A 22,556-nucleotide genomic window follows, 5' to 3' on the forward strand; every position below is an offset into this window, starting at 1 on the left:
AGCTGGCCATGCTTTTATTTACTTTAACATGTACTTTATAGTTTAACTTGGACTGTTAATCTAGCTCTCAAGATTAAATTAATCACCTGTATAATATTATGGAGAAAGTATGTATCTCCATGATGACAATAACAACAAGTATATTTTCTTGATCAAAAAAGAAAATGACAGGGAAAATACTTTTAACCATAATGAAATTGTACATTCAAACCTGTAACATCAGCTAGCTAGACACGATATACTGTAAGATTCAGTTAATCAGGCACTTTCTCAGCATGCTTAGACAGGCATATGCAAAAACTTAAATCTGGCTTATCACATTGTATCCCCACACAACTGTTGACACTTACCCTGGACAAAAAGTCTCAAACTCCAAACTTTAAAGCAAAAGATGGTGCAACTCCACACTTAAAGCTCGATATCCCAGGAAACCCACAGGTAGGTGCGTACCGGGCTGCAGTTTCTACACAACCAAAATAATATTGGCCCTTGCCAGAGTGTCCAAGCAGCAGTCACAACCTTTTATGGTGAGGGTGGAGATAAATATAGCTGAGAACAGAGTGTGGGGGGCAAGTCAACTCCCGTAGGGCAACACATTTATGGGTGCAGGTCTCTGCCGATGAGCATTGCTGTCTGATATGCAGGTAAACACAGCACAGGCTTACTTTTGTATTTTTTTCTCCATTTTTTCCAAGTTTTATCCACATTCTTTCTTTTTTTGCCTCCTTTATCCAGTTTCTACATTTAATGTCACATTACAAAAGCACCCCACAGTCCAACTTTTCCAGAGACAGTGATCCCTGGATTGGCTTATTTTTAATTCAATCAGTCCATCACACAAACATGAAGTTCTTGCTGGTTTTTAACCCACAGTATGCCATCGCTGCTTAATCCCCAGCAGCTTTTGTTTTACCTTTTTACTGCAGCACTCTCAGCTGTGACTGTTGCTAACTTTATGTATGCTATTGTTACTTGCTTCACATGCAACGAATGCCAGTTACTGTCGCTCTCTCTTTCGGTCCTACTACACAAATGTCCCCTCTTGTCCCTCTGCTCATAAACAGCTACTAAAAGATATGTTAAATAAATCAAAGACTAGGATAGACTGCTTGTGCCAGGATGACATGAATGTATAAAAGTTATCCTGTAAAGAAAGGACTTTCCTGTTTAAATAAAGTTTGCTACAGGCCATTTAGCATGCTGATTTATTGTACCACAGATGTTTGGATATTGTTCTGGAAATTTACTGCAACAACAACACGCACCTGGTAAGTTTCCATGGCAAAAATATAATGTCAGTGAACACCTCTAAGGCCTTTGTGTTGAACACTATTCTTTTTGGCCCTCAGCCACCACTGTCCCACATGATACAACAGTCAGCATGGCAACATACCTAAAATGTTATGGCAGCAATCTGAAGTGCAAACCCATTAAAAGAGATCAACACTGAGGAGAACAATACATTAAGCAGAGCCATACCACTACATGCTGTCTAATGAATTTGGGATATATATTTTACAAGTGTAATATAATATGTCACAAGCCACTAAATCATTGGCTAACATTACTGCTTTGATTAACAAAGAGGCAAGACAATTAATTAATCATCAGAAAAGCAACAGCGATATGAACAGCTTGTTACAATCAGTTGCTGTGTGTCCAGTTAACTCTTAAGCCTGTAGTGCTGTAATTCAACTGGATTTGGACTATATTTTTACTTAAAGGAATAGTTTGACATTTTGGGAAATACCCTTATTTGCTTTATTGCCAAAAGTTAAACGAGAAGATTGATACCACTCATGTTTGTAAGGTAAATGTGAATCTACAGGTAGCAGCTGGTTAGCTTAGCTTAGCATAAAGAATGGAAGGTGGGAACAGCTAGCCTACCAACGCCTCTAATTCTGAGCTCACATCATATCATTTATTTTTTATTTTTTTTACCTTTGGACAGAGTCAGGCTAGCTATTTTCCCCAGTTTTTGCTAAGCTTAGCTAACCCGCTGCTGGCTGTAGTTTCATATCCAGCTTACAAACATGAGAGTTTTGGCAAGAAAGCCAAAAATTGACTTCATTCTATGCTATTTAAAGAGCATTGTATGTCACATGATTCTGTTTTGTGCTTGACGGTTGTCAGAATTGTAACAATTGTAACACCTTATAACTAAAATGTTTCATTACAGTGAGTACATCTGTATAATGTAATGCAGCTGTAAAGCCTATAATGTTAAGTTTTGTTGACACAAGGTGTTGATTCAACTCTTGACTCTTGTCATTTTGAGGCAATATAGCAATATATTGAAAGGTTTTTCTAATATTGTGTCCATTCCACACTAGTTTGATTATCCAAGTGATCAGGCTTGTAATGAATCACATTTATGTTAGCACCATACCACTAGGTTCAGCTGTCCAGGAAATTCAAACTGTATGGACGTCTCATGGGGTTATTAGGGGTATTTTTATGTTCTCCTTAGTATGGCTCCCACACATTGAAGCTACTTGAATGTTTAAGATAACAGTTCTAGACATGAACAAATTAAATGAGCTCTCACATTTGATTGGGTAATATGCTGAGACAAACTGTTAATGACCTCAAGAAGAAACAGTCTATGATATCACTGAGCAAAGGTAAGGTTTTCTATGAAGCTAGCACACTCTAGTGGTTTATGGTGACACTACAATATACTCTGTTTAGTTCGTCTCCTCCTTTGAAAGACCAGACAACCATTAGTGAGATCTGTAGTTATTTCCGTTTTGTTTTTCTTCTTTCAATCATTCAACTCCTATTGTAACCATCATTAACTCTAGTCATGTTTTTTTTTAGGGCTCTACAGCTCTAGACTGGTGTCTTGTTTAGTTATAAAATAGGCCTATCACATTACAATGAGTGACTCATGGCACATGTTCAACCATTTTGTTATCAACTTTGAAAGTGATATGACAACTGGACAAAAAGACAGATGTGGCTTGTTTTAACCTGTGAGTCAACAGTTTAACATCTTGATTTTGAAGCCCTGCAGCATTAAGCCTTCCATAACAGCAATGACCTGGGGTACTGCACCAACTGTTGTTATCTATTATTATCCATCCTATCAACATTTTTCCCTCTATTGTTTAGGTTTAAGGGTAAGAGCTGCCATTTCTTTTCCTTTTCTTTCACTTTATTTAATCAGTCCAAGTCATGTTGAGTTTAAAATATCTTATTCCAAGAGTAACCTGGTCGAGAAGGCAGCATAACAACATTTTTACAGGAAACACCATAAACAAGCTAAGACAACTGCCACATGCTACAAAAGAGCATAAATGACACCTAGTTGAGATGCAAATGAAGGTATTTGAGTGATCAAAATGACACTAATAAAGTAAAAGCAATACTTTAGACTACTTTAATCCCTGACAAACAGTATCAACTCAATGGGGAAAAACTATTATTTGCATGTGACTGGCATACTATATGACATAATAAAACAATTTAATATGATACTACATATCAATTTCCTGATATGTTTTCCTTATTGATAGTAACGCCCATTTCCCCCCTACCGGGATCATTTAAGTTTTTCCTTGCCTTAATTGCACATAGGATGTCTTCTTTCTTCCCTTAAAAGGGCATATCCAGGAATGTCAACGCAGGCAAGGGAGTGTTTCTGGAAGTTACATTTACTCCACCAGGGGTGTAAGGGTACATTATGTATTTTACTACGACTAATAATGAAACATTAGGATCTGTTTTCGAATAAGGTTAAATAAGAATAATCTAATTGTAGTATTTACACCGAAACAACATAGCCACTGTTTTTCAAGAGCGTGCCATTGTTTTAATACTTTATGATTCTCCCTATTTTCTTTAGTTGGTTTGTTCTGAATGTTTGTACGGAACCCAACATCATTATCAGGAAGTGAAGGGCGGTGGTTGAGAAAAAGAGCAGCATCGGGCTAGCTGACAAGTATCGGGTTGTTGTCAGGTAAGATTGTGTTTTAATATCTTTTTTTTTTTTTCTGTATATCACAGTTACTTACATTATAAGTGTTTTGCTATCAGGACACCACACAGCTGGTAAGTTCTCAATATTAAAGGCGTATATCTGATTAACATGCTGTCGTGCCATTTTGCTTGTATGGTTGATTGCACTGAAAACACTGCTAACGTTAACTGTTAGCTGCGCGGCTAATCACTTTATGGCTAAAACCAAATCGGTTGCTATTACATGTGTATTTTAGATGTATGTTAATTGTTAGCTTAATAAAGGTAAACATCTACCTGTGAACCTGGGTAACTTCCGCGGCTGCTCGGTGTTAACGTTCACAGCTGTCGGCACAATAATTTAACTCAAGCTAGGCCGCAAACCATTGAGGCTGTGTACGTACTTAATAATAATAATGCGCTAGGAGTTGTGATATTTCCTCAAACTATGAAATTTCCGCCAATGTAATGCAAAAAACTGATCCTGTAAGTCATAATAATAATAACTTAGTATATTTTGAGTTTCTCTTTATGTTGAGATACTAATTTTGAGATTCTATCATTATTTTGAGATGCTAGCTAAGTAAAAACGGTTCTCATTAAACGTTATAACGTTAATGACAACGTTACAGGAGGGTTTTTTTTCCCATCACGCTGGCGGAAATGGGCTTTCATATTAAAAACAATTTAACGTGAGGATAAGTTGGGTTTGTTGAACTATTGGTTTGTACGGGTTGTGCGCACAAACAAAGCAAATGCCACCATAACTTTAGCCTTTTTGTTTTTATCAGGAACACTTCAGTCAATATTTTGACGCATTTTATACCTGATACTTTTTTCTTTCTTTTTTTTTTTCTCTTTTTTTAAATTACCAGTCTCCTAAATAATAGTTAGCTCACCATATTGCCAGTGTCTCAATACAAAACCAAATTGTACACAGTACTAGTTGAGTCCATTTTCCATCAACACCCAGTGGCAAAAATGCAGTATGTCAACATAAAGATGTGAATGTAGACAGTTTAAGTCTTCATTCAAGACATTGCCTGATAAGGGCATCTGTCTTCACATCAGTAGTTCTCTGGCCCTCAGTGAAGGCAGGGAGCTGTTCAACCTAGAAAGAAGGGGAACATTTCCATTTATAGCCCAGTGAGGGACACCACACTGGGGAATCACTGCCAGAGAATTAAAATACCCTGCAACCGAGTTGTATGCACAAATGACGACCTCTTATTTAGAGTAACAGCATGATCCATGTTACCTTTGATCAAATTGTCTGTGTGTGTCATCCTTTGTCTGTTATCTGGCCTTTTGTTCCTCTGTCCCTACTGTTGTCTGTTTACACTGATTTGATTAAGGAGTAAGGTCCTAGCTGTCATAATGCCTGGCTGCGGGATGTATAATCTAACATGTATTTATTTATTTACATAGGTTAAAAAAAAAACAGTCAAAATGTCTAGCAAAAGAGCAAAGGGAAAGACCACGAAGAAGCGCCCTCAGCGCGCAACGTCCAATGTCTTCGCCATGTTTGACCAGTCTCAGATTCAGGAGTTCAAGGAGGCCTTTAACATGATTGACCAGAACCGTGATGGGTTTGTGGACAAAGAGGACCTTCACGACATGCTGGCCTCACTGGGTGAGTAGGAGATTCTCAAGTCAATTTTTACTTCAGGATGAGCTGAACCAACAAGTCTGTAAGCAGTTCTGCACTTCACTCATGCTGGTCTGCACCTACATCTCTTTCCAGATTGCTGTTTTGAAACTAGTTTCATCAGTTGTTAATGTCACTTGTCACTTCTGTACTTGGAAACCTTTCAGACTATGTGTATATGCCTGTGTCTTTTTTTATAGGGAAAAATCCAACTGATGAGTACCTGGAGGCCATGATGATGGAAGCTCCTGGACCCATTAACTTCACCATGTTCCTCACCATGTTTGGGGAGAAGCTCAATGGCACAGACCCTGAGGATGTGATCAGGAATGCATTTGCTTGCTTCGATGAGGAGGGGACAGGTAATTTCGTTCCTTTTGATAGACCCAAAAGAATCCTAGTTTACCCTAATAAATACCAGCCATTTTCCTCTCTTTAAGCCTTAAAATAAGACGTGAATTTTAACTTTTTTTTTAATTTTTTTTATAAAAAGCACTTTGAATTACAGCTATATTTGACAGATAGTTGCCTAAAACACTCCAGCTTCCAGACAAATGGTTTCTCAGAGATGGTAATGCTATCATTGCAAGCTAAAGGAAATTCTTCAGGACAATGTTTATTCTGTCTAAACCTTATCTGATTTTGACCCTCAGGTGTCATCCAGGAAGAATACCTCAGAGAGCTGCTCACAACAATGGGTGACCGGTTTACAGATGAGGAGGTGGACGAGCTCTTCAGGGAGGCCCCGATCGACAAGAAAAGCAACTTCAACTACGTGGAGTTCACACGCATCCTAAAGCATGGTGCCAAGGACAAGGACGACTAAAGAGCCACTTTCCACCCCGTTCGCCTCTTCCGTCAGTTAGATCACCGTGCTGCATGTCTCAACTCTCCAGTATAAACCCAATTTCAAACAAACCAAAGCAATAACTATCCACTGTTGTTTGCTGTGAACTTCCAGTACTGCCAAATGTACAGATCTTTAATGAGAAGGAAAAATTGAATTGGTTGTAAAGTTTTTCCTTTCATGTAAAGATGTGAAGTGGCAGCACCTTGGAAACTCTAAGGGATAAGTCTTTGCTATTCATGTGATCAGGTTTAGCTGAATTTTTACATTTTATAATATAAACTTTCTAAATAAAGTCTTCTATCAAGTTGTATTTTGCTGACTGTTTGACTTCCATAAATGACAACTGAAATATGTGTTGCCTTATTCTCTTTATTTCTCTTTATATTTGTGGCATAACTAAAATGCTAAAGCACCATTTTTCTTCCTTGTGTGCTTTTCAAGTCTTGACAAGTCAACTCGCTCCTCACCAAATTCATTTGTGTGCCGACTAGCACTAGCTGAATTCTTTCTGGGTGGAAAAAAGATATATAATCTACCCTGAAAACTAGGCTGCATTTTGTCGGATGGTTAAATTCAACCCGAGAAAGATAATCGCATGCAGCGGACCTTAAAACCCCCTTTTTTTCTTTTTTTTTTTAACAGACAAGCATAATAAAGGTAATCTATAAATAATTCCACATAAGTGTCATAGTATACTTTGACTTTTTTTCGACATACTACACATTGACTTCTTTATCACTTTTTTCAACATACTATACTTTGACTTTTTCATGACTTTTTACAACATACTATGACTTTGTATGCCTTTTTTCGACTTGCTATACTATGACTTTATAATAAATGTTTCCACCAGATATAGTATGACTTTTCAAGACTTTTTTGACATACTATACTATGCCCTTTTTCCACATATATCATGACTTTTTTTGACATACTATACTATGACTTTTTTAGGACCTTTTTTTCCAAAAAAATTAAACTTCTTGACTTTTTTCAATGTACTATACTGACTTTTGTATGACTTTTTCTGACATGCTATATTATGACTTTTTTGGACATACTATACTATTACTTTTTTTCCACTTTAATCGACATATATGTTGACTATGACTTTTTTCCAATTTATTCAACATATATTATTACTTTTTTCACTTTTTTTAACATAGAATACTATGCATTTTTTTCGACATACTATACTATGACTTTATTCAACATACTATACTATGACTTTATTATGACTTTTTTCGACATCCTATACTATGACTTTATCATACTATAGTATGACTTTTTCATCACTTTTTTCGACATACTATACTATGACTTTTTCGGTACATAATCTAATTATGTATGTGCTAATTTGCATAAATACCACAACAGATCTAAACATTGGGTATAGCCAGGTGAAAATGTCTTGTTGAATCATGTTGACATCTTACAGTAAAATACTTAATGTTAAGGTCTGAATGGAACCCATTTAGGCTACCCATGAGCATTAATACATAGAGGCAGGAAGAAGTACTTTAAACCAGCCTTTATTAATTATTATTGCAGAGATGGGGAACAGGACCTACCTTTTGTCTTCTGCATTCTCCTTACCCTTGTCTCCTGTTCTTCCCTCAGACTCATCACCCAGAAACTGTCCCACGGACCCAGCCCCAAACCCCATCTTTGCAATAATAATTAATAAAGGCTGGTTTAACGTACTATACTATGACTTTTTCGATATACTCTACTATGACTTCTTATCACTTTTTGTTGACATAATATACTATGACATTTTCTACATACTACACTATGATTTTCTTTCAACATACTATACTAAACAATAATAAAATGAGGATTTCCCTGGGAGAAACTGATAACATTGTTGCAAAGAGAGTGATTTGATTGCTGCTAGTTATATTGTTGGTATGCAACCGTGACAGAATAAAGTACGCTGGTTCGACAAGGAAGGGATTCAAACCCACGCAAGCAAAGTATTATGGATGTGCTGTCAATCACCCTAACCACTCAGCCAGCCCTTCTGTCTTTTTTGTCACTTTTTTCCACATACTATACAAGGACTGTTTTACACATACTATACTATGACTTTTTAATCACTTTTTTGACATACTATACTATGACTTTTATTTTTTAGACATGCTATACTATGCTATACTACAAACTTAACTACACTTTTTTTTATCACTTTCATCAACATACTATACTATGACTTTTTTTCGACATACTATACTTTGACTTCTTTATCACTTTTTTCTACATACTATACTATGACTTTTTTCTACATACTATACTATGATTTCTTTTCCACTTTTTTTGACATAGTATATTATGACATTCTTTCACTTGACATTTTTCCAATTTATTCAACATATATTACTATTACTTTTTACCACTTTTTTCGATATACTATACTATGACTTTTTTTAAACTTTTTTTCAACATACTATACTATGACTTAGTATGCTGTTTTTCGACATGCTATAATATGACTTTTTAATGATTTTTTCCACCTGATATAGTATGACTTTTCAATCACTTTTTTGACATACTATACTATGACTTTTTTTTCCGAAAAAATTAAACTGACATCTTCATGACTTTTTTCAACGTACTATACTGACTATACTATACTATGACTTTTTAAACTTTTTTTCAAATACTATACTATGACTTAGTATGCTGCTTTTTCACTGCTATAATATGACTTTTTAATGATTTTTTCCACCTGATATAGTATGACTTTTTCAAGACCTTTTGACATACTATCACTTTTAGGACCTTTTTTCCTGAAAGGTTTGAAACTGACATCTCCATGACTTTTTCACTACTATACTGACTTTTGTATGACTTTTTCTGACATGCTATATTATGCCTTTTTTCGACATACTATACTATGACTTTTTTACGACATACTATACTTTGACTTCTTTATCACTTTTTTCTACATACTATACTATGACTTTTTTCTACATACTATACTATGATTTCTTTTCCACTTTTTTTGACATAGTATATTATGACATTCTTTCACTTGACATTTTTCCAATTTATTCAACATATATTACTATTACTTTTTTCGACATACTTTACTATGACTTTTTACCACTTTTTTCGATATACTATACTATGACTTTTTTTTAACTTTTTTTCAACATACTATACTATGACTTAGTATGCTGTTTTTCGACATGCTATAATATGACTTTTTAATGATTTTTTCCACCTGATATAGTATGACTTTTCAAGACTTTTTTGACATACTATACTATGACTTTTTTAGGACCTTTTTTTCCGAAAAAATTAAACTGACATCTTCATGACTTTTTTCAACGTACTATACTGACTTTTGTATGACTTTTTCTGACATGCTATATTATGCCTTTTTTCGACATACTATACTATGACTTTTTTACGACATACTATACTAAGACTTTTTCCACTTTTCTCAACCAACTATAATATTACTTTGCCTTTTTTCTACATCTTTGACCATTTTTCCACATACTTTTTTATAACTTTTTTCAACATGCTATACTATGACTTTGTATGACTTCTTTCGACATACTATTCTATGACTTATTGTTAAACATACTATACTATGACTTTTTTATGAGTTTTTCGACAGTGTACAATGACTTTTCTCTTACATACTGTACAATTACTTTTTAATGACTTCTTCGGCACATCTTTTATATGACTTTCATCGACATAATATACTGTCTTTATACTAGAACTGTCTTTTTCATTACTTTTTTTTAACATACTATGCTTGACTTTTTATGACTTTTTTCACAGAATTTTCCGATACACTATGATGATATGACTTTTTTTAAGACTTTCTTTGACATATAATTACTTTTCTTTGACATACTATTCTATGACTTTTTTAAATAATTTTCAGACAAACTATAATTTTACTTTTATGACTTTATTCAACATACTATACTGTGACTTTAATGACTTTTTTTGACATACAATACTATGACTTTTTTCGACATACTATACTATGAATTTTTTATGACTTTTTGACATACTATACTATGACTTTTTTGACATTTTTTCAACATACTGTACTATGACTTTGTATGCCTTTTTTCAACTTGCTATACTATGAATGTTTAATGAATTTTTCGACCTGATATAGTATGACTTTTCAAGACTTTTTTGATATACTATGCCTTTTTTTCCTACATACCTAGTATGAATGTTTTTTTGAATTTTTCAATATACTTTACTAAGACTTTTTCATGACCTTTTTCGACATACTATACTATGACTTTTTATGATTTTTTGACATACTATACTATGATTTTTTCATATACAGAAATGAGGAAAGAAAAGAGGATTACATCAATTATTTAATGAAAAGTTATGCATTACATGAAATGAACAACATTTCACTCATCATCTTTATTAACTATTTAGTACAGTTAGACCTTTGGTCCGTCTAAATCAGCTCAGATTCAAGAGTGTATCTTAAAATAAGATGTAATGATGCACCAGTTTCAAGACAAATAACTTGTGATTTTATATAATCTTTAATACAAGTGGACCACAAATCATTTAAAATTACACATGAAATAACTTGCATTGCATAAACGTGAAATAGATATCAATGAATATGACAAAAAACAGTTTTGAAACGTATTTGAAAAATAATAGAATAAACCTACTGTGCAACACCTCCACTCCACCAACACAAAACAAAGAATATGAAAAGAATAGAAATGGATAATGAGAAGATAAAATATGAAAAAAATCTTTCTTCATTAGGTGGTTTCAGAGACAGCGTGAAGACCATACCCGCCATTTTCAGTAAGAACTCCTTCACTGACTGTAGTTTAACAGAGTGTTTCTGTAACAGCAATCAGAAATCTTTCCTTTTTCCAGCTGCCGAAAAAGTAAAAAAAAAAAACATAGTATAGTACCGGTATGTCAAAAATATCATAGTATAGTATGTCGAAAAAAATCATAAAAAATCATAGTGTAGTATGTCGGAAAAAAGACTGTATAGTATTTTGAAAAAAAAAAGTCAGAAAAAAGTCATAGTATATTATTTCAGTCATAAAAAAGTCAGAAAAACATCATTGCAAAGTATGTCTAAAAAGAACTCCCAAAAGTCATTGTATAGTATGCCTAAATGAAGGCAAGAAAAGATTGTGGCAGATCCCTCTCTCCCCGGGCACAAACTGTTTAAACCCCTCCCCTGTGGCAGGAGGCTGTAGTCCATCAAAACCAAAACCTCACACCACAAAAACCGTTTCTTCCCCTCTGCAGTCAGCATTATTAACAATGCCCTGGACCCCGGTTGACATTGAATCTTAACCCACCCCCTCACCCCTAAACACTACACTTTGCATTAACCTACATCCTGGACTATATAAATGTACCTGCCCATTGCACACACTATATATTCTAAACTTTTTGCAGATCCCTAAACATTTTTGAACATCCTGCACTTAACCATTCAGCCTCTTTTTTTGTTAATGTTAAACAGTTATTTTGTATATATTTGTTCTGCATTTATTATTTATTTCATATTCATGTTTAATATGTTTATGTTCATGTATGCACAATACAACAAGGCAAATTCCTTGCAAGTTTTACTTACTTGGCAATAAATCCTTTTCTTATAGTATGTCAAAAAATAAAAACATCAAAGTATAGTATGCTATAACAGTTCATAACAAAACATGGTATACTACTGTATGTCATAAAACTCAATGTTATTTATGGTAAAATGTCATAGTATAGTATGTTGCAAAAAAAAGTCATAAAAATTCATAGTATAGCCTTCCATAAAGATATCATAAAAAAACAATAGTATAGTCTGTCATAAAATATAAAAAGTCATAGTATAGTATTTGTAAAAAGTCAGTATAGTATGTCGAAAAAAGTCATAACAAATCATAGTATAGACCTTTTCAATGGAATTCCATTGCTAGGCAACAGCCTGGCCCCTTGTTAACTTCCTGTCAGTTGATGCCATTCACATACACTGCAACAGGAAATCAACTTGAGTCGATTTAGAATGTTTATGTTTACATCTGTGAAATGTCGAAAACAATTCATAAAAAGTTGAGTATAGTATTTCATAAAAGTCATAAAAATTCATACTATAGTATGTCAAAAAAAAGTAATAAAAAAGTAATTGTATAATATGTCTAAAAAAACTCAAAAAGTCGTAGTTAATGTTGAAAAGTTGTACGTCAAAAAAAAGTCATAAATACGTCACAGTCTACACACATGTCTAAAAAGAACTTCAAAAAATCATTGTATAGTATGTCGAAAAAGTAATAGTATATTATGTCGAAAAAAGTTCATACAAAGGTTATAGCATAGTATTTCATAAAATGTCAGTATAGTATGTTGAAAAAGGTCATGGTATAGTATGTCAAAAAAACTCAAAAAGTCATAGTATAATGTATGTAGCTATTGTTCATTTCATATTAATGTTTAACATGTATTCACCAACCACCAAGGCAAATTCCTTGTATGTATTACTTACTTGGCAATAAATCCTTTCCTGATTCTGATTATAGTATGTCAAGACATAAAAGGTGATAGTATAGTATGTCATAAACTTTCATTAAAAAAGTTATAGTATAGTATGCCATCACATTTCATAAAAAAACAGTAGTATACTACAGTATGTCATAAAAAGTCATAAGAACTGTTATTTAAAAAGTCATGGTAAAATATCATAGTATAATATGTTGCAAAACAAGTCATAGTATAGCATGCCATACAAATATCATAGAAAGTAATAGTATAGTATCTCCTAAAAATATACAAAAGCCATAGTATAGTATGTCATAAAAATATCATAAGAAGTCATCGTATTGTATTTCATAAAAGAAAAATCATAGTAACGTTTGTCATAAAAATATAAAAAGTAATAATTTAGTTTGTCATAAAAATATAAAATCATAGTATAGTAATATGTCATAAAATATAAAAAGTTATAGGATAGTATGTTAGAAAAATATCATAAAAGTCATAGGATAGTATACCATTAAAATATAAAAAGTAATAGTATAGTATGTCATAACAAAGTCATAGAAGGCCTATAATAGCATTTGATAAAAAAAATCAATTAAATCAAAAATATAATTAGATATTAATAGTAGTATATAATAATGTCATAAAAAATGTCATAGTATATTATGTCACAAAAAGGGTATAGTATAGTTTGTCGTAAAAAAAGTCACAGTATAGTATGCAATAAAAAGTCAAAAAATGAATACATTGTATGTCATAAAAAAAGTCCTTAAAAGTCCTATGTCATAAATACTACGCATTTTTACCATGCTTTTTACCTTTTGAGTTGGATTACGCAGTTTTTAAATGGGTTATATCGCCCCCCCCCCTGTCCGAACCATAGACTGTATGGTCCGAACGAAAGTTTCAAACTGAAACTGTGCTGCTTTCATTTGCTGCGTAAAAATAGGAGTCACACCTGATGCGCATAACGTCCATCAAAAGCTAAAAAGGTCAATAAAATGTGACATAATTTAATACGTGGTGGCCGTATGAAACATAGACATATGTCTATGGTATGAAACGGCTGTATGCTATTGTCTGCGATATGTCAGCTCATTAATTGGGATGTAAAATTTAAGGTGCGAAGATCACGGGAGCGGTTCACATGAAAGGTATGTGCTTTACAGCCAAAGTTAATCAGAATCAAACACCCATAAACACCTCTTTTCTGTCCCCGTGGAACCTTTGTTAAGTTAGGTGGTCTAGTTTAATCATAGACAGTTAGAGTTTAATTCCGAACAAAACACTTGGTTGAGCCAGACAACAACCGAATAACGAGGTTCCCTGAACGCCTCACGATCCTTTGGAACCACGTTAGGACGGCATCTTGGCTGTCACCGGTTATGTGACCCTGTGCAGTTGTCGGAATGTCCAGGTATGAATTTCGTCGGTTTCAGCTTGTCATTTCTTGTTTATTTGTCTCTCTGAGCCTAGCTGTCAGCCTTTGAAACACACTAGTCAGAGCGGTGTGACTCTTCTAGACTAGCCAGCAAGCTAGCAGCTAGCTAAGTAGCGTTAGCTAACAGCAACCTCAAGGTTGGGTAACGTTAGTTAACATAAGAGTCAGGAAGGAGGGATCTGAGTACTTAAATTGCTAGTAGTTCTGTTCTCTGATTTTGTTACATGGTATATGGAATATATGGAATATGTGCGTCGTCCTCAAGTAAACCCTTTAAAACATGTTCTTGTTTTTTAAAAGTTTTTGTTCTTCATTGTTTCAGCTGGGTCTGAAGAGTCCTGGTGCAGGGTTATGGCTCTGAAGCTGATCCAGAGATGTCCGCTTCTCGGGCAGATCGGGATTCAACGTTACCCTCCTGTTGGACCCGTGTGCACCACTAGGCTCCTGAGCAGTCAAGGTCTACCCTTATGTGTGGCTTGCCTGTGTACCTCAGCCATTCGGAGACAGTCCAGCAAAAAGCTCCAGTCGGACTGCGGGATAAGAAGACTGACCACCATCGTGAAGGAGCCGTCCTTCGTCGCTAGCAGCTCTGTAGGACTCCACAGAGATTCAGGCCCTCGGTTCCGTTTGACCCAGCTCCACCGACCAACAGCTGCAGAGGAGCAGGCTTTCCAGCAGCGTCTAGGGAGCTGCTCCTCTTCCCGGCAGGTCTTCACACTGCTGCGCACAATGGAGATCATCTCTGACACCATGGCTGCAGCAGCACTTCACCGTGTGGCCGACCTTGAGCAGGAGGGTAACTCTTTAAAGGACCCTACAGTGCTGGAGAAGGACACCATCATAGCTCTGTGCTTCCAGCTGGAGCAGGACTCTGGGCGTCTGACGGATGCTGGGCTAATATCAGCTCTCCTTGCTTGCACTCGCCTCTTCGTGGATCCTTGGAGCACGCTGATGGTACGGCTGGTGTCTGAGAGCCAGGAGAGGCTAGGCAGAGGGCAGATGAGTGTAGGGCAGCTGTGTATCCTGGGCCAGGCGATGCTGGCTGTGGAGGGTCCTGGCTGTGTGATGCTGGAGCAGGTGATGGAGCAAATCCAGAAGCAGGAGCCTGCCAAGTGGAGCCGAGCAGATCTCACCGCTGCTTATAGATTTCTGCAAGGTGGAGTGGGTGAATATAGAAAATTCCGCAATCTGCTGAACGCCATGCACACCCACGCCATGACAGTCACCTCCTGCATGGATCCTCCTGCTGTCAGTGGGCTGCTCAGTGCTCTTGTGACCCTGAACCAGACGCAGGCAATACCTCTTGTGATCAAGCTGTGTAAGCAGGCTGTACAGCATGTACCTCACTTCACTGATGAGGAGCTCACAATTGTGCTTGGGGCCCTAATGCACTTTGGCCACAGCGATCATTACTTTGTGGAGGCAATGGCAAGGTATGTGCCCACTATGGCCTTCACCTCCCACCCAGAAACAGTTACCAAGGTGGCTCAGTTCTTTGGCCAGAGGAACATCCTGTCCACGAATGTGTTTGATGCTGTTGCAGCGAGCTTTGTGTACAGAGCAGACACCTACAGCACCAGCCAGGTAGCCAGGCAGATCATGGCTCTCGGAAAACTCGGCTACCTTCCTCCCAACGCTGGCGAGGTATTCAAGAAAGTTGAAACCATCCTGCGTACACGCTTTTCACACTTCCAGCCCCGAACGCTGCTTAACCTGCTCCACTCATGCACCCTGGTGGAGAGGTTCCCTGTTAATTTTGTATCCAAAGTTTTCAGCAGTTACTTCCTCCAGCAACTGCAAGGTAAAACATCCTGTCAGACACCTGCAATATTTATAACCTTTCCACAACTGCATGCTTAAAAAGAATAACTGTCTGATGTTGATGTTTGTTTATCCTGCAGTTAAACTATAATTTTGTCATTCTGATTGTCCATACTGTCATTTTACTATGTTGGTCTATTATCTACTATTTTAGGTTTTTTCTCTTGAGGCAAATTTGTGATTTGTGAAATTGGGCTATATAGATACAATTGACTAAAATAAAAACGAAACATTGAATGTGCTCCAGAGCAGGGCACAGGAATGGACCGGATCGTCCTGGCACAGCTGACCCAGCTCTACATGACTCTGAAGTTGGAGTGTCCTTTCTATGAGGTAAATATGTAAAACTATGCCAAGAATAATGCAAAGTCAGAAACCTGAATACACACCCTCTTACTTAACATCATCATCAGTATGTGAGATTCAGTGCATTCCAGTTATCTGTGATTAAAAACCTGTACAGGTGACTTTCTACCATTTACCATAATGGCTGTAGACCAACACAAACCAGATGCAAACCTGTTGGGTTTGAATTTCCAGTTGCAATAATAAAAGGCATTGTATCTTGAAGCACTCAAGTTTGAATTAAGTGCATCTACTATGTGGTTTGGTACGCATGCCCGGATGTTTTTTTTATTCTGAAGGCTGAGACCAAAACAGATATTGTACATCAGACTCCACTGTAGCTTTCCTGAAAATTTTATTTTGGTTAGTTGTGGCTATGCAATACTTGCACAGTGTTAATGTATTTGTGTTCCTTCACACCTTCTGTCGTCTCCTCAGGGTCCCAGGCTCCTTCCCAAGTACCGCGTCAAGTCTTTCCTCATGTCTGGACGCTCTCTTGAGACGCCGGTGGACGCACATCTGTACAACTCTGTGAAAAATGGACTGGTGGATTTGCTAGGGGCTCGTACATACTTTGGATCCCAAGTTCTCACACCGTACTGCTACACACTCGGTAATATAACCACTGTTAACCTCCTAAAGGATTCCAGTAGTCTACCTAAATGGGCTTAACTTTGTTTTTTGTTCTTGTAGATGTGGAGATAAAACTTGATGAAGAGGGATATGTGCTGCCTGCCCGTCATATTGATGAAGTATACAAAAGGTAATAGTAATATATTACACAAGGTTGCTAGATTTTTTTACGTACTAAATTTTAGAGCTGGAGCGTTTGAACACGTTGCACTGTTGTGTGTTGCAGGATAGCTATTTGTATTGACGGACAAAAGAGGTTCACTACAAACACGAGGCAGCTACTTGGAAAAGAGGCTATCAAGCAGCGACATCTGAGGCTTCTGGGATATGAAGTTGTTCAGGTTAGGCCTTCATCTTCACATTTATGCTTTAGTGAGTCAGCAATTTGTGTTCTTTGAGCATCTTTTGCCAGATTTTCATCTGCCCAAAGTTTTTATTGCAAAATGGTACTTAAAATGCAAGTATCACGGGACCTTGTGACTGTTTTTACCCATTTAGTTTTCTGTTAACATGCTCAATCTTTTGTTTTTATAAAATGACTGAATCAGGATTTGTTGCTTCTTTTTTTTTCTAGATTCCTTACTATGAATTTCAAAACCTGAAAAACAAGACCCGTGTTGTGGAGTATCTGCACCAAAGAATCTTCCCTCACACTTACAGGCTGAGCTGGTGATGATACAAATGAGTATGCTGTGTCATTAAATCAGGGATCTTAACTTTGGTTGAGCCCTTTCTGGCTTAAAGAAATCAGTATTTATTTTTTCAAATAAATGTAAAAAAAAAAAAAATTGTTTAAGTTATTGATTATGCACGTCTACATATTTAAGTTGACAAAGTGGCTTTTGTATAAATACTGACTTTTGAATGACATCAATTTATTGTTTGAAAAATAAAATTTATTTTGTCCTTGGCGACAAACGCTGCAGAAACTGTACAAAGTTAAGAGAATCCCAATTCAAACAATCACCTCAGATACATATATAAGCTCACTCATAGAATAATAGTGAACTTTTAATTAAAGATGCCTGAAGTTGTAGTTCATCATTCGTTGCACAGAAGATGTTCTGGTTTTCATTGCTGCACCCTAAGGCTGGGAGTGTCAGTTAGATAAATACAAAAAAAGGCGAAGATACATGTAAAACTAGCAAGTGTTCTGATTGCTCCTTTATGTAGCAGGAATCTGAGGAAGGCCAAACTCGTCCACCAGGACACCGTCCTGAAACACAAGAAGAATGCCCATTAATGAAAAAGTCCTTTAAAATAATTAGAAAACTCGTAAAAAATTGAAAAATCTAAAAACTGTGAAGTACCCTGTTGACCGACTTGTCGCCGGGCATGCCCTCTGGGATGGAAGGAGCTGTTGAAGCCTCATCCAGGTAGGAGCTGTCGTCGTCCATCAGGAGCTCGTCTCCTAAAGCATCCAGCTCTGTGGACACACCAACGGTTCAAGATAACAGCAAATGGCAGCCATCATTAGCACTATGACCTCATGTGAAAGAAGGGTCCCGATAACAAAATCATTTTTTTTTTTTTAATGAGCATTTAATCATTACTGTTTTAATTATGACCAAAGTCAAATGAGCACTAGAATCCCTGGAGAAACAATATGCCACAGAGTGGCTAAAATTACTTTTCATTTTAGTTATAGTGTCAAATCATATCTCAGGGCACTTTACAGATTTTACAGAGGTAGGTCTAGGCCACACTATAATTTACAGAGACCCAACAATTCCCCCCCCAAGAGCATGCATTTGGTGCGATGGCAGTGAGGAAAAACTTCCTTTTAACAGGCAGAAACAGCAGACTGAACCAGGCTCTTGTTGGGCGGCCATCTGCCGCGACCGTTTAGGGATATTACCACACACGTGATCCCCTCTTCATAAGCTGTACACTGTGACTGCTATCTGTACCGCTGCAACAGTGGCCTCAGCATTATATGTTATAGGATATCAAAGAAAAACCCTGGCATCCTGGAAGTATTTTACTGACCTGCTTCCAAGTCATCGTCATCAATTTCAGGCGTGCCATAGCTTCTTCCCAGCGCCTCCTGGATGTCATTGGCATCCTCCATCATGTCCCCGAGCTCATCCTGAAGATCCTGAATTTTTTTAATTAAAATAAAGAGTTAAAATGTTTGCATTTCATCCATCGACTCTGTAACAAAGACTTCCATTGTGCTGAATGCCGTACAAAAAGGTTAATGAAGGTCCCACACACTGTCCCAAGCTAACAATCCATCTACTACAGTAACTTCATTGCTAATAAAATGTTCTGGTTATGAGCTTCAAACAGTGTGTGGTACCCTTTTAGTCCACAATAATATTTTTTAAGTGTAAATGCTACGCTAGGAAGGGAATAGGGGTGTGTTATCTTTAAATGTATACACAATCATTTATCTTAGTTATATATCCTATTGAAGTAAATCTGTAGTCAAAAAAACACATACCTCAATCTGATCTATTTTCACATGCTTGTATGCCTTCTTCATGTCTTTGAGGCCGATTTTCATGGCATCAACCTGAAAGGAAAAAGCAAATGTTAACAGAAAGACCCATTTTGTTCTGATATTATCTTTCCGGTGGAAGGAAATCATATCGGATAGATAATTTACTCTCTTACGGTAGTTTTGGTGTCTTTAAGGGTCTGGAGTGTGTAGTTTGTTTGTTCCATGTTGAACGACTGCTGCATGAGGTTATCTCTCTGGCCCTCATACCTGGAAGATATTATGATGAAATAAAGTTTGGTTTTCACAGCAGTTGACATAGAGAATAACTTTGGTTAATAAGAAAAACATTTGATGCTTTTAAGGTTAAGTCGAATTGTTTAATATTATAAACACTCTGACTTTGGGAAATAAAAGTACTTACATTCGCTTCTGCTTCAGAACTCTCATAGCTTTTTGCTTGACCATGTTCTGGTAAATGAAAAAAATGATTGAGAATACTTAACAAATGATACCAACTGATGATCAACACGAAACATGAACTGGACAAAAGTATATAACGAGTACGTTTGGTTTTTTCTCATTCTTTCCTAGTTCCTTAAAATTCTGGTGCAGCTGTATTTAACATCTGAGAAGACTGACTTAATTTATTAAATGAAGAAAATTAGTTTTGTTTACATTTCACACAGTACGGACTTGAAAACAGTATCATTTTTCATACCATATCTCATGACACTGAAGGATATCATATTGTTATAATAATGATAGGATCTGTATTCGGTGATCTTGTGCAAAACTACCGTATTTTATATCACAGAAGTAAAAAATGAGAACTCGTTAATTTATTCTTAAATGTTCCATTTTAATAGCCAACAGTCCACTCACACCCACATGTCGAGCTCTGCCTTTCACAGCTTATGTGTGTGTTATAATAAAAAGGATACAAGTTTGTGAATGCTCCCTTTATACTGATAAGTGAGTGGAATTTGGTCCGGGCTGGCAGCACCCTAAAGGGTTTCAAGAGAAGAGCCCATTCCCTTCTTTGATTTACAGCACAATACATAAATCTCACCTTTGAGGGCCCATCTCTCATCTTTTTCATCTGGTCCTTGTATTTCACAAGTTCAGCATCTAGTCTGGCAATCTTCTTGTCAGTAGATTCCGCACGAGAATCAACCTTAAAAAAAACAGAGATAAGGACATCACCTCTGATTAATAACAGTACGATAATCTTAAAAATAGGCCTTTCAGAATAAACATAGAACATTTGAACTAATGACTTGCATAGAAAGCTTTAAGTACACATACACTATACAGTAGCTTATTAAGGATAATTGAGCACCATTCATAATAGCATGTGTTTCTTCCTATACCCCTGACTAACAAGACTCATAACCTGTTTAACTGGTTAATGTCAGCTGTTTCACCGAGAGAGCGACATTGGTTTCTGTTGTATGCCAGTGAAATAAGCTCAAACTCCTGCTCACTATTACATAATGCTGATTCATTACTTAACAGATCAACCTACTGTTTTTGGTGAAGTATTTTGTTTATCGACCGATACTACCAATAACGTTAACTTGTGTTCGGCAAAAACGCCCAATGATGTAATCATGTCTGCTAAAAATATTGCAACAACTATTAACTATTAAGCTTGTTTATAATGACAACATGGCAGATAAATATGGCAAACGGTGGCCTGTTTTTTTGCTCATAAAAGTTAGCTAACCCAGCCGAGAAGGGATCCATCTTTGTTTACTTTGTTCGAGACAGCGTTCAAAAAGTTACTTTGGGATTGTACTTACGGTTCCTATGCAGTCCGTAAGGTTCGGCGGTGGAGCTTTGGGTGTTCCCCTGCCAAAAATTCGGTTCATTTTGGCAAAAATTAAGGCTTTAACACTTCAAAAAAGCTAAGGTAGCTCGCTGTCACCGTCCAGCTGAAGGAAAACACCCGGAAGAGACTGAACGGTGACGTCAGGAGAGTCACATGACATTTGCTCACTCAGCCGCGCCCTCTTCTTCTTCTTCTTCTTCTTCTTCTTCTTCTTCTTCTTCACCACTTCTTTTTAACATGGATAACGGGTTGCGCACATAGACAGTATAGGTTCGCATCGACTGTTCATAAAGGCTACTGTCATTGGTTGTACCAAAGCCCGTCTACTTATTAGAAATTCTTTGGTTGTACGCTGGTTTTACGCTTACTGCATTTGGCATCCCGTATGTTGCATTACTGCCTCCTACTGGTATTAACCGTCAGCTATTATTCTATTCCATTACAAATAGACCGGCGTTTAAAAAAAATATATATATTTTTTTTCACCCTTCAGCCCACAGACTAGGCATATTACTAATATTTACAGTCTATGCTTCAGCCGCGGCCTTTAAGCTCTTTTGTTTTTGTGTTTTTTTCTTAATTTTTAGATTATTTGTTGTGCTTGTATTAATGTCCCTTATTTTACTTGAAAATATTTAATAATAGAAACATGTTAAATTATATGTTTCTGTTTTTTTGGCTGCAAACAGTAAGCAAAGAAATAAAGACATGTACATAACATTTAAAGATATCTAAACATTCAACACAGATACAGTAGTTAATATAAAATAGCACACTAATTAGGGGTGGGGTTTCAATGCCCATATCCTTTTATGTTTGATTTATGTCCATTGACAAAGCCCTTTGCCTTAAGGGTATGAACTGCTTTCTCCACCATATATTCTTTGATCCAGTTATTCATACTATACCAGTCACTACATTACTATTGCCTGTTTTACTGCATGCAGATAAGGCACTGCTTTGCTTTACATGCTCAAGTTGTTTTCTGTGTAAACATATCTGGACAGTCTTTATGTTTAACACTGATGAGAGGGAACTAATCACAACCCTCCAGAACCTCTTCACCTCAGGGAACGC

General features: G+C 36.4%; 3 protein-coding genes across 3 annotated transcripts; 2 read left to right on the plus strand and 1 right to left on the minus strand.

Moving 5' to 3' along the window:
- The first annotated feature begins 3,856 nt into the window (after nt 1-3,856).
- myl12.1 (myosin, light chain 12, genome duplicate 1) lies at nt 3,857-6,811 on the plus strand. The gene is made up of 4 exons (XM_078280572.1): nt 3,857-3,961; nt 5,389-5,593; nt 5,809-5,970; nt 6,262-6,811. Exons 2-4 carry the CDS (start codon nt 5,410-5,412, stop codon nt 6,432-6,434), a joined length of 519 nt encoding a protein of 172 aa, XP_078136698.1. The 5' UTR covers nt 3,857-3,961; nt 5,389-5,409; the 3' UTR covers nt 6,435-6,811.
- A 7,458-nt stretch (nt 6,812-14,269) lies between these two features.
- On the plus strand, nt 14,270-18,281 carry fastkd3 (FAST kinase domains 3). The gene is made up of 7 exons (XM_078280524.1): nt 14,270-14,379; nt 14,726-16,204; nt 16,472-16,557; nt 17,008-17,182; nt 17,263-17,332; nt 17,429-17,543; nt 17,777-18,281. The coding sequence occupies exons 2-7, from the start codon at nt 14,755-14,757 to the stop codon at nt 17,873-17,875; spliced, it is 1,995 nt and encodes a 664-aa protein (XP_078136650.1). The 5' UTR covers nt 14,270-14,379; nt 14,726-14,754; the 3' UTR covers nt 17,876-18,281.
- Nucleotides 18,057-21,617, minus strand: chmp5b (charged multivesicular body protein 5b). Its single transcript, XM_078280525.1, has 8 exons — nt 21,451-21,617; nt 20,718-20,822; nt 20,070-20,116; nt 19,822-19,915; nt 19,649-19,720; nt 19,192-19,300; nt 18,513-18,628; nt 18,057-18,418 (listed from the first exon to the last, which is right to left on the minus strand). The coding sequence occupies exons 1-8, from the start codon at nt 21,517-21,519 to the stop codon at nt 18,368-18,370; spliced, it is 663 nt and encodes a 220-aa protein (XP_078136651.1). The 5' UTR covers nt 21,520-21,617; the 3' UTR covers nt 18,057-18,367.
- Nucleotides 21,618-22,556: the final 939 nt, after the last annotated feature.

The sequence above is a fragment of the Sander vitreus genome, chromosome 22 (assembly GCF_031162955.1).
Source record: "Sander vitreus isolate 19-12246 chromosome 22, sanVit1, whole genome shotgun sequence".
Lineage (NCBI taxonomy): Eukaryota > Metazoa > Chordata > Actinopteri > Perciformes > Percidae > Sander > Sander vitreus.

Coding starts and splice junctions, on each gene's coding strand:
- myl12.1 (XM_078280572.1), top strand. CDS start 5,410: ATGTCTAGCAAAAGAGCAAAGGGAAAGACCACGAAGAAGCGCCCTCAG. Junction 5,594..5,808: donor CGACATGCTGGCCTCACTGG/GTGAGTAGGAGA, acceptor CTTTTTTTATAG/GGAAAAATCCAACTGATGAG. Junction 5,971..6,261: donor CTTCGATGAGGAGGGGACAG/GTAATTTCGTTC, acceptor TTTGACCCTCAG/GTGTCATCCAGGAAGAATAC.
- fastkd3 (XM_078280524.1), top strand. CDS start 14,755: ATGGCTCTGAAGCTGATCCAGAGATGTCCGCTTCTCGGGCAGATCGGG. Junction 17,333..17,428: donor ATTGATGAAGTATACAAAAG/GTAATAGTAATA, acceptor TGTGTGTTGCAG/GATAGCTATTTGTATTGACG. Junction 17,544..17,776: donor TGGGATATGAAGTTGTTCAG/GTTAGGCCTTCA, acceptor TTTTTTTTCTAG/ATTCCTTACTATGAATTTCA.
- chmp5b (XM_078280525.1), bottom strand. CDS start 21,519: ATGAACCGAATTTTTGGCAGGGGAACACCCAAAGCTCCACCGCCGAAC. Junction 19,916..20,069: donor GTTCTGAAGCAGAAGCGAAT/GTAAGTACTTTT, acceptor AATATCTTCCAG/GTATGAGGGCCAGAGAGATA. Junction 18,629..19,191: donor TGACGATGACTTGGAAGCAG/GTCAGTAAAATA, acceptor GTGTGTCCACAG/AGCTGGATGCTTTAGGAGAC.